The 12,246-nt window shown below is 47.0% G+C and overlaps 1 protein-coding gene across 2 annotated transcripts in view; it reads left to right on the top strand.

The window, feature by feature from the left end:
* Positions 1-12,246, top strand: part of GNAO1 (G protein subunit alpha o1) — a 162,890-nt gene that overhangs the window by 68,074 nt on the left and 82,570 nt on the right. For both annotated transcript variants that reach the window (XM_082232380.1, XM_082232379.1), the window contains exon 3: positions 659-800. In XM_082232380.1, the coding sequence (XP_082088506.1) occupies positions 659-800 (142 nt within the window). The remainder of the gene's footprint in view (positions 1-658; positions 801-12,246) is intronic.

Here is a 12,246-nt window from a genome sequence, read left to right as displayed (position 1 = left end):
AGATGAGCACTGATAAACAACAGAGGGAAGAATGTGGCCAGCATCTTTGACATCCCCACCAGCTTCCCGTGACCATCTCCAGGGGTCAGAACCCAAGGAGAGCCTACTGGATCAGACCAGAGGCCCATCTAATCCACCACCCTGGTCTCAAGGTGGCCAACCAGATGCCTGTGGGACACTGGCAAGCAGGACTGGAGCACAGGAGCTCTTTCCGCTCCTGTGCTTTCCAGCAACTGGTATTCTGAAGCCTTGGAAGCAGAAGATAGCCATCATGGCTAATAGCCATCAACGGCCTTCTCTTCCATGAATGCTTCAGAATTTTCAGTAGCCAGAGCCAGGCTTATATGGAGCCAGTTTTCACCAGTGGCGTAGCGTGGGTTGTTAGCACCCGGGGCAAGGCAAGTAATTTACGCCCCCTAACCCGTGGATTTGCGCACCCTAACCCTAACCCCCAGATGTTGCGCCCGGTGCGGCCGGGCCCCCCCCCCTGCACCCCCCACGCTACGCCACTGGTTTTCACACAATGCAAGCAATGTCCATTGTCCAGCTCTTAACACTATGCAAAACCTTGGGGATTGGTTTGGGAATGACTTCATTGTAAATGAAGCACTATTTCAGACTTTTACAAGCTCATTTGTTTCCTTCCCCTCTCTCAAAGGATCATCCACGAAGATGGCTTCTCGGGTGAAGATGTGAAGCAGTACAAGCCTGTGGTCTATAGCAACACTATCCAGTCACTGGCAGCCATTGTCCGTGCAATGGACACTTTGGGCGTGGAATATGGAGACAAGGAGAGAAGGGTAAGTGAGAACCCAGGAACAAGGGATTTGCTGTGGGCTGGTTTGTTCGTTGGTTTGTTTCATAGAATTTGGTTGTCTAAAAACCCTCAAAGTGGTTTACAAAGAGAATAATACAGTAACATCAGCGAAAAAGCCACAAAGAAACTCTACAAATCACAAAATCAGCAAAACTGAAAACAGATTAAAACATACACCCACATTCTACACATCTGGTTAGACTTGCTAAAAAAATTATGATTTTAGCAGGTGCTGAAAAGAAGACAGTGAAGGCACTTGCTTGGTGTCAATAGGCAGGGAGTTCCAGAGTGTAGGGGCTGCCACACTCAAAGACTGAGATCTTACATATGCAGAACATTTTTATGTGGCGCCTGTAAAAGTGACACTTCCACAGATTGAAGTGGTCAAGCAGGCATATACAGTGGTGCCTCGCAAGACGAAATTAATCCGTTCCGCGAGTCTCTTCGTCTAGCGGTTTTTTGTCTTGCAAAGCAACCCTATTAGCGGCTTAGCGGATTAGCTCTATTAGCGGCTTAGCGGCTATTAAAGGATTAGCAGCTATTAAAGGATTAGCGGATTAGCAGCTAAAAGGCTATTAGCGGCTTAGCGGCTTAGAAAAAGGGGGGGAGCGAAAAAAAATCGGAACACTTGCAAGATGTTTTCGTCTTGCAAAGCAAGCCCATAGGGAAAATCGTCTTGCGAAGCAGCTCAAAAACGGAAAACCCTTTCGTCTAGCGGGTTTTCCGTCTTGCGAGGTATTCGTCTTGCGGGGCACCACTGTATGTGGGGTAAGACAATCTCACAAGTAAACTGGTCTCAATTTATAAGTTGCAACAATAAATAGATTTTCAGCAATGACAGGAACATGAAAAAACCCACCAACTTGTACACATACATTTTTAATATGTTTTTGTTTATCACTTGTTGTTTGCTGGCCTGGGCTCCTCTGGGAGGAAAGGCAGGATATAAATTTAAGTAATTAATATCTCATAAGCCTATAGGATGTAAACTGCAATGTTCCAGTTGCACATGCAAGCTGATTCTGGAACTACTTTGCACATTTTGCACAGCCATTCTCATTGTCTCTCTACCAGCAGGTATACAACTGCTGAATTAGAAACTAATATTTCGGGTGCTATTGCAGTATGAAAAGTCTTGCTGCCTGGGTAGAATGTGTTATGGAACACTAAGTGATTTTTGAAGGAAAAGCTCATTCCGCAATAACACCGTTTTCCAAACTGGTATTCCCCACCTGTTTTGGACCAAGGCAAGTGGGGAGGGGCACCAGGTTGGAGACAGCTGCACAATAAGGCTGGCTATTAATGGCATAAACAAATGAGTGGCAGGTAGCAAACGATCAGGGTTGCCGCTTTTCTTCCTGGGCAATATCATTCGGGGTGCGCAGTCAAAGGACTCTCCATTTTGCCAGTGGCGTAGCGTGGGGGTGCAAGGGGGGCAGGCCACACCAGGCGCAACATCTGGGGGGGCGCGCTCGCTGCCTCCGGAGTCGCCGAAGAGCCTCGGGCGCAGGCTGTAGCAGAGCCGCATGTCTCGCGGAACCGACGAGCTGTGCGCGCGTCCGGGCTGAAGGCGCCCGGCAGGCAGCGGCTCTCAGCGCTCGCCGCGGAGGACGCGCCAGGCAGCCCCTCCTCACAGCCCCGCCTCCGCCGCTGCTGCTGCAGCTGCTGGGCCATGTTGCATTTTCCTCGCCTCTCTGCCCCCCTCCTCCTCCAGGCAAGCGGCGTCGTTTGGGCGGCAGCGCCAGCGGCAACTCGCAGGTTAGGGGTTGGGGGGACGCAAATTACTTGACTTGCCCCGGGTTAGGGGGTGCAAATTACTTGCATTGCCCCGGGTCAGGGGACGCAAATTACTTGCGTTGCCCCGGGTGCTGACAACTCACGCTACGCCGCTGCATTTTGCAAGAAAACTCTCTGCACATGAATCTTATTCAAGCATCTGCCCTCTTGCTGTTACAGTTGCAGAAGAGCAGGCCAGCATTTGCTAGCCCCACCCCCCCTCCCATCCTCACTCAGCCCCACTGTCCTCAATGGGTTGGTAGGGGAACATCTGAAGTGAGGAAGGCTAGACTGAGACTTGGCCATCCAGATGCCAAAATTGCGAAACGGCACAACTTTCCCCCCTTGTTGTTATTTATTAGGGTCGGCAAACCTGTTTGTTTTGGTGTTTTGCTGCAAATATCAGGACTATGTAACCGTTGTGGTTAAAGCAAGGAGGCTCCTTTTTCTGGTTTGTTTATATGATATGTCAGCGGCGTTGTATATTTGTACGTTGATTTTCCACCCAGGAGCAAAAGGCTGTGTATTCCCCACCCTTTACAACAGCCCTGTGAGGTGGGCTAGGCTAAGTTAATACATGTGTGTAGGCAACAGCTTTTGTCAATATAGTTTTGGGGTTGGGTGAGTGTTAATGCAAGGGTTGCAATCTGAATGCAATGTAGAAGGCCCAGGAAATCCTTCTGGCATCCCTGATGATGCCATTGCAGTGGTCCCTGGCCATCTCATGTCTCCAATAGCCAACACCGGATGTGAAAGAAGGATGCAGAGAAGCAACACTGGTGATCATGCCAGTTTGGGGTAGGATGTGGCATCTCCTGGCACTCTTCCCACAGTGGCCCTCTGGCATGTCTGGCTGCTGACCAAGGTACCACTTTCACAGTCCTGTGAGTGTGAAACTCCTTGTTTTTGGTGTTCTTACAAAGCCACGCTTTTTCCCATAGAAAACAAAGCAGCTCTTGCTTACTTTAAGCACATTGTTTCTTTTGCATCAGAGGTTAGCAGTCTGCTCTGGGTGCAGGTGCATATTTGGAGGTCTAAAAAACAGTCATGGACAGTCATGTAAAGTGCCTACACCATTTCCCAAAATAAATTTTAAAAATAAAAATGCAGTCCCCATAACAACCAAGCCCTTTGACCCTAAATTAGAATAATGACCTGCAATAACTCAGGATGTAGATTTGAAGTTGTCTATGGCAGATCATCCCATCATAGAGTTTTTAGAACACAGTTAGATAACTGGCTTTGCCACCCCTCCCAAGCTGCCATTGTGCACCAGGTTCCAGTTGCTGGACCTCAGGGTCTTTATTTTAAAAAACAAGGTAGAGCCCACAAACCAGCTGTCTTCCCATGCCTACTGCAGAGAATGATAATCACCTGAAGCATAAGGACTGTCTTTGAACTGTGGCATTGAGGTGCCTAAGTTAGGGGAGCAAACTTGTTCTGAATAGTCCATGGACTCAGCTAGACTGGTAAAGAAAAACTGATTTATATGCATTGTATGTGCGATATAACATTGTGCCACCAGATGGCGACATGGAGTCCCGCTTTTCTCTACCTGTTTTCCCTGTTTAAATTTACAACGCTCTAAGCTGAAGCACTTCTTTGATGTATCTAGATCCAGCCCATGTGACTCTTAGTTCTGCTCTGGTAGACTTCATTTCTGAGTGTCTAGCTGAGCTGCATGGTGATTTCCCATGTCAAACGGCTTGGCTGCATCCCTTCATTACTGGAGCTTATTTAGTTGAGAGTTTGTTCCTGGAAACACCAGCAGTTTTCTATCTCCTGGTCAGCTCTTTCCATATCATTCTGCTGCGGTGCAGGGTTGTGTTGCAAAACCAATTCCCTGCACTCTGTGGTGGGAATGAGCTATGCGCATGCACATCAATCACTTGGTTTTTCACAGATCAGTAGCTCAGTGGGAATGACTCACAGCTGAATGTGTGAACAGATGCAAGAGCTTTGTAGGCTGGAGTTATGATGAACTGTGGCATTAGATCTGCCTTGGCTTATTCCTGTCATATACAGGCCTGCACTTAATGTGACCGTTATCAAGTGCTGAATGTGGAGGCCTGTGAATTAGCCTCCCAATGGTTATGGTGTTGAAATTTATGGACTGGGGGGGGGGGTGTCAGAAGGAAAGATGGGTCTCTTAATACTCTGCTGGTGGTGAAGACTTCATTGAAGAAGCTCCTCACAGTACCTTTCTTTGTTGTGGAAATTGCACGTAGTAGATATGGGAACTTCACCAATGGAGGATAGAAAGGGTGCAGAAGGAGAGAGGGAGGAAGGGAGGGAGGAAGAGTTGTGCTCATGTTGCTTTTTGAACTTCTATCCTGCCTGCTCCCATGTCTCGCAGCTCATGGTTGCTGCTCCTTTCCAGGCCCAGTTCCAGACGCTCACATTTGGACTGGGAACTGCAGGTGGGGAGAATGGCTCTTGCACTCAGGTCCTGCTGGCAGGCCTGTGTTTAAATAGGACAGTGGACTAGATGGGTCTTTGGTCTGATCCCATGGGCAGGCTCTTGATATGTTGTTAGGTGCATCCGCTCAGCTCCCACTCATTTTCCTATTGCAAGCTAGGGATGATCAGGGGAGGAAAGCACCATCGGGCAGGAGCTGTACTTTTCGTGTATTCCTTTTACTGTTCAAGGAAGATTATCCGGCATGAAATGAAGTTCAATACACATTATGTAGCATAAAAGGAGAAGTTCATGCAGCCCTGTAAAATGCAAATGGGTCAAGGGAAAATTCCTCTGGTGTTCCATGTCATAATCAAGTGGATTATTGTCATTCTTTAGCGAAACCTGAGTTCTAAGGCCAGCCACCTAAATAAAAGAGAGAGAGAAAGACAAAGAGAAAGGGGGGGGGAATGAATGAGCAGCACTTTAAGTCTGAGGACTTGTAGAAATTGGAAATTGATTTTCAAGCTATTTCCAAATGGGAGTGAAGAATGCTGGGCAATGCCTTTGGACTGCCTTCATGTTCATTATGGCTCTCCAAGTATGTCAGTTCTCAGATGAAACAAATAATTTACTAAGCATAATGCAGCTTTATTTTCTAGCCTGAGGGACGTTGCTGTGCCCATCATGATCTCTTCCGCTTTGTTCGTTATTCAGGAGGCTTTTTCTAAGGGGCATTTCACCATTTGCCCCATGGCCAGCTGTCCGTTCTGTGCTCTGCCATCCCCTTTGTTTATTGCTGCCTCGACTGCTCATGATTGGTTGCGCAATTCCTTTTCTTGCCATCCATTAGCTGGCTGCAAAGGGGGTTTCGCCAAGTGGCATGGCCCTCATTCTCCTCTCTTGTATATGTTCCCAAGAGTTCAGAAGCAAACAAATCTTCCCTTGATGCAGAGAGAACCATCCCCCATGCCTCTGTCCCAATGGGCCCTGTAGGTGAGGCCTGCTCAAAATGGAGGATCTGGCGCAGCAAAAGGTGGGTGGCACCAAGTGACCAGCCACACAGGATGATGGAAGCCCCCCAGGACCAGCTCCAGTCACACTGCGTAGCGAGCAACCCCCTCAGCCCCAAGCCCCACATGAGCAGATAGTCCCTTCATGCAAGTTAGGTAATTTTAGACTCTGGGCTAATGGTGTTACTGGGGTGGCTCTGTAGGTGGCAATGTGGCTACTTCATTTGCTTCACAATGTGACAAGCCCACTCTGCTGTGTTTGAGGTCCTTCATCATCATTCTCTGTGAATGGGATGGACTTCTACCAAAAGCCCCACCCTGACAGGCCCACTTTGATTAAAATGTGGAAGAGTTACTGAAGAGTTGATAGAATGGTGACACAGGCCACATCTCCCGCTCATGAGACATCAGTTGGGCCATACGGGAGATGATTTTGTTGCTGCTCAGGGAGTGCACCTCATAACCTTTGGATGGCAAATGTTCTAAAATGGGAGGACATTAGGGTCAAAATGACTGCAGTCCAGCTGTTGCATCAGCTAGCTGGTACACAATAATACCGGAATCAATCATGTTTAATGCACACTGGATTATGTAAACAGCCAAATAGGGCTTTGATATTAATTGATGGGAGAGAGAAATTTTCCAGAGTAGACATTCAAATGGTAGCTTTGCCAGATTCTGTTAAGCTATTTGGAGGCAGTAGTGTGGCTCAAATTAGTAGTTGGGGTTGTTAGGAGAATTTCATGGAAGAAGCACTGAATGTGTCCTTGAATGTTATTTTTCTTACGAATTTTCTTACGATTTTTTTTTTCTTTTTAAAAAAGCAAATTTCTAGACCTTATGGTGGTAAAGTTCTTCTTGAAAGTTCCTGGGCAATACCAACTCAAATGCCTGAAGTATGAGAGCACACTGAACAAATCTTTCGGAACCTGGAGTTCCTTGCTGCTCTTGAAATAAAATAGGAAATAGGAAAAGTTATAAAAAAGAAAATACAGTGTGTGTGTGTGTGTGTGTGTGAGAGAGAGAGAGAGAGAGAGAGAGAGAGAGAGAGAGAGAAATCATGCATGATATATGCCAACTTGGTAAGGTAAAGGTCAAGGGACCCCTGACCATTAGGTCCTGTCGTGGCCGACTCTGGGGTTGCGGTGCTCATCTCACTTTATTGGCCGAGGGAGCTGGCGTACAGCTTCCGGGTCATGTGGCCAGCATGACTAAGCCACTTCTGGCAAACCAGAGCAGCGCACGGAAACACCATTTACCTTCCCACCAGAGCGGTACCTATTTATCTACTTGCACATTGACTTTGACGTGCTTTCAAACTGCTAGGTGGGCAGGCGCTGGGACCAAGCAACGTGAGCTCACCCCGTCGCGGAGCTTTGAACCATCGACCTTCTGATCGGCAAGTCCTAGGCTCTGTGGTTTAACCCACAGCGCCACCCGCGTCCCCAACTTGGTACATTTTGTAATAGTTGCAGCTTTTCCTGGGGCAGGTTTTCATAGAATTTATATAAATATAAAGGGACCCCATGGGTCATCTTTTCCAACCCCCTGCAATGCAGGAATCTAACTAAAGCATCCATGACAGATGGCCATCCAACCTCTGCTTAAAAACTTCCATTGTAGGAGAGTCTGCCACCTTCTGAGGTAGTCCATTCCTTCATCAAACAGCTTTTACTGTCAGAAAGTTCTTCCTAATGTTTAGTTGGAATCTCCTTTCTTGTTTGAATCTGCTACCACCCCCAGAAACATAACTATTTAGGTTCCTGTGAATAGTCAACATTTGTTGCATAGAATGTGGGGAGAATTCTGAGAGAGTTATAGTTTGCTAAGGTTTCTGAGAGTTGTTGAGAGACCTGGAGTGGCTTAACAGTCAATCCCTCTTCCCAGGAAACTCTGGAAATTGTAGTTCTGTGAGGGGAATAGGGGTCTCCTAGCACCTTTAACAAACTACAGCTCCCATAATTCCTTGAGGGGAGGCATGACTGCTTAAAGTGGTATTATAGCATTTTCAATGTACAGTTTGAATGTGGCCTAGTTCCCACACACTAGTTCCCTAGTGTGTGCACGCTCAGAGGATGACCTCCAAACCATCCTAAATATCTTCGCAAAAGCTTGCAAGAAGCTTGGCCTGTCGCTCAACATCCAAAAAAACCAAAGTGCTGCACCAACAAGTACAAAATAACCCCTCTGCAGCGCCACAAATCCAACTCAATGGTATAACGTTGGAAAATGTTGATCACTTCTCCTACCTAGGCAGTTATCTTTCCACAAGGGTCAACATTTATGCCGAAATCCAGCATCGCCTGAGCTCTCCTGATTGAAGTGCAGAGTGTTTGAGGACTCGGACATTCGCAGGGAAACCAAAATGCTTGTTTACAAAGCTATTGAACGACCAACCTTGCTATATGCTTGTGAAACATGGACCACTTATAAACGCCATCTCCAACTCCTTGAAAGATTCCATCAACGGTGTCTCCAAAAAAATTTGCACATCACTTGGGAAGATAGGTGAACTAATATCAGTGTACTGGAAGAAGCAAAGATCACCAGTGTTGAAGCAATGATTATTCAACATCAACTTTGTTGGACTGGTCATGTTGTGCGGATGCCTGATGATTGTCTTCCAAAGCAACTACTCTATTCTGAACTTAAAAACGGAAAGCGTAATGCTGGTGGTCAACAAAAGAGGTTTAAAAACTGTCTCATTTCTAGCATATCCAAGTGGCAAGTGGTGGGAATACTCCTGCCTGACACCTGGAGAGTTGCTGCCACAAAGGCTTATTTAGGCACAGGGGAGAATTTTGATTCAGCTTTCAAGTAAAGGTGAACCTGACTAATCTTCACTCCCTGATACAGTATGCCAGCAGTAACACAGCCATCCCTTGAAATTCGCATTTATCCAAATTTTGCATAGCGATTCGCAGGCCAGGCAATGCGTACAAGTATCGTGTGTGTGAAAATTGGATAAGTTAGTGAACATAACCCTAAAACAAGCATTGCATTGGGAGAAATTGTTATGCAATTATATCTTATGAGGAACGGTTGAGGGAGCTGCATATGTTTAGCCTGGGGGGGGGGGAAGGAGACTGAGAGGAGATATGACAGCAAGCTTGTTTTCTGCTGCTCCGGAGGGTAGGACACAAACCAATGGCTTCAAATGACAAGAAAGAAGATTCCAGCTAAACATCAGGAAGAACTTTCTGACAGTAAGAGCTGTTCAACAGTGGAACCGACTCCCTCGGGAGATAGTGGACTCGCCTTCCTTGCAGGATTTTAAGCAGAGGTTGGATGGTCACCTGTCATGGATGATCTACTAGAGATGCCTGCGTCATAGAGGGGTTGGAATAGATGGCCCTTGAGGTTCCTTCCAACTCTACAATTCTGTGGTTCTCTGTAGATCTGCCCTCTGTAGCTTTGAGGATTCTACAGCGGAGTCCAGCTTCTTGCCTGAATTCCACAAAGTGGTCAGGTGGGATCGAGAGCAGTCGGCCTGTGAACCCTTGAGGGCTTCCCACTCTGCCGCCACCCCTGTTTGGGAAGGCCTGGTGGAGGCAGAGGGACGTGGAGCCGTGTGTCTGTCCTTGTCTGTGTGGCTCTCCTGAAAATGTAACTGGAGTGCCGACCAGTATGGTGTTTTTGAAGTCTGCTCTACATCCTGGTCATGTATCCTCTGTCGTCATGACAGCATCTCTAATCCTCACTTAGAAGTAATCATTTAAGCCCGCTTCCTTGATTCTCTTTGAACCTGGAGCTGCCTTTATCAGGGTGAGAAGAAAGAAAGGAGCTATCAGCAGCGTAAAATATGAAGCTGGACTGGACCAGGATACGGCCGACCTTCTCTCTCTAGCCACCTTTGAGTGTGGCAACATCGAGACATCGAAGGGTGGAGGTCCACTAATTAAACTGCAAAGGGAAAAAAGCTCTTTGTCAAACAATTCCCCCCCCCCAGCAAAGCCTTCCACATTATTTTGTGTTTAGTTCCCTTCCATTTCTAGCCCACTTTTGTTCCCACTGTGAAACACAAGGTGTCATAGATGGTTTACAAGAAGTATTAAAAATTATCTGTGAAAAGAGTTTAAAAGCAAGCACTTAAAACATTTGAAGGAAAATCAGAATTAACAAAGATTCAAACATGTTGACATCTACATGTTTGCCTAAAGAAAAAAAGCTAAGTGTGGTCTGAAACAAAAGTGGGCAGAGCAACAGATGGGACTTCAGTCATTGTGTAGTAAGCTATTTTCCAGTCCTGCAAGAGCCAGAGGTCTCTGCACAAGCGAGAGGCATTGCTGCAGCTCATGTGCATGTTCCTACCAGGCAAAACCACACCAGGAGGATGCAGAGCTGAGTTTGAGAGACCCTGAGGACTGCATTTGGCCCCCAAGCTTGAGGTCCTCCACTCCTGATTTTCATCCTCCACCTGGTCTGCTCCACACTCCCATCAGCCTTCCTAGGATCCATACCTATGTTTCCTGCATGATTGTGACCTTTACTTCACCTAAGCAGCAGCATCAACTGCTCCAGCCTAGTCCAGTCCTGCCGTTCCACTTACCAACGTGAGTCCTTACCAAAGTGAGTCTTCTCACTTCTTTTGGTTCCTGGGGGGCACTTTCCTCTTTCTGGGAGTTGGGTGGACTGTTCCAGGCTGCTCCAGCCTTTGGGGAGGGGCCGTAGCTCAGTGCTAAAGCTCCTGATTTGCATGCAGGAGGTCACAGCTTCAATCTCCAGCATCTTTGGGGTAGGGCTGGGAATGTCTGCTGCCAGTCAATGCTTGACAACACTGAGCTAAATGGAGCAGTGGCCTGACTCTGGAAAAAATAGCTTCCTATGCTGCTAACCTTTGGGCAACAGAGACATAGGAAGGCTTTGCTGCCTGTTGAGTTAGCCGCAGGAGGGAGACTGCTGGGATTCCAGAAAGCGCACTTCCCCATGTGCGCAGCCGGAACATGCCACCAAATTCAGAGCCAATCAGGTCTGCAGGAGGCAGCAAGCACATTGCTGTTGCCTAGCAACTCTTGTTCATTTCTTCCCTGGGCAAGAGCAGAATCATCTCCACCACCGCCTCACGCACCTGAGGAATGAGCCGCTCTAGTCTCCGGCAATACAAAAAGTGTCTAGTGATGATACGGCCAGGTTAGGCACATTGAAATCAGCATGCTTAAATGGACCTAAATCTGTGCTGGAGATTGAGCTATGAATTTGATTAACCTTGCCTTTAGCATGGACTAAAATAGTAGCCTTCAGTAGCCTTAGTCAGGAACCAGTTTCTCTCAGCCTCAGCACCTGGGATCCTGACCCTACCTTGCAAAGTTGTTGTACAGATTTCTGAAATGATATATGTAGAGTGCTGTAAACACTTGAAGCTTCTTTCTAGGGCTGCATTCATACAGCAGATTGTTCTGTTTTCCCAACAGAATCTCGTGAACTCTTCGTGCTCATTCGTGCATGAATTGCTATGCATTTGCAACCCCATTAACCCAAACAATTGTGGGGTGAATTTGGGGGTGATCTTCTGACATACAGTTCTTTCTTGCTGTGGGGGAATAGAAGCACATGTCGCAGCGAATCTGGTGGCATACATAAGTGTCACACTGCGCCCACTGATGTACATGATACTTAGCGCCACATGGTGGTGTATCACTTCAAAATGCAACAGAAAAAAAGGAAACAGGGAGATTATAACCAAGAGAACTTGCACAAGAATTCCCACATCTGAATGCACCCTAGATGTTTATTATTGTATTTTATAAAAAGGTCCAGAGAGGTAGCCGTGTCAGTCTCTTGTGGCAAAAAAACAATTAAAAGAATCTCGCTGCACCTTAAGGACCAACTCATTTATTGTTGTGAAAGCTTTCGTGGACCCAAACCTGCTTTCTCAGATGTGTCTCCTTTCTTAACAGTCAAGGCAGAAGCAATGGCAGGAACGCCTGTCTTCTGGGTGCTGGGTGCCATCTCCTGCCTGCTGTTCAAACCAAGAGAGCTTGGTCGTGCATGTGCTCAGCTGTCAGTGAGGAGACTGCTAACTCCCTCCCCTTCTGAATCTGTGGTGGGCTTAGCCCAGCACATCTGCAAAACTGGTGGAAAAACAGTCCAGATGGTTCCATTTGAAATTATTGTTTTAATTTCAATTTACCAGGAAGGGGGTGTTTTGAGGGATTACTAATGGGAAAGTGGTCATGTGTCCATCAGCACATGCAGAGTGACAGACTCGATATTCAGGGGGGACAGGGACGTGCCTAGCGCCT

Source organism: Podarcis vaucheri (genome assembly GCF_965113315.1).
Source record: "Podarcis vaucheri genome assembly, chromosome: 7".
NCBI classification, from domain to species: Eukaryota; Metazoa; Chordata; class Lepidosauria; order Squamata; family Lacertidae; genus Podarcis; species Podarcis vaucheri.
The sequence above is the reverse complement of the archived record's forward strand: the minus strand, read 5'-3'. Positions and strand labels throughout refer to the sequence as shown.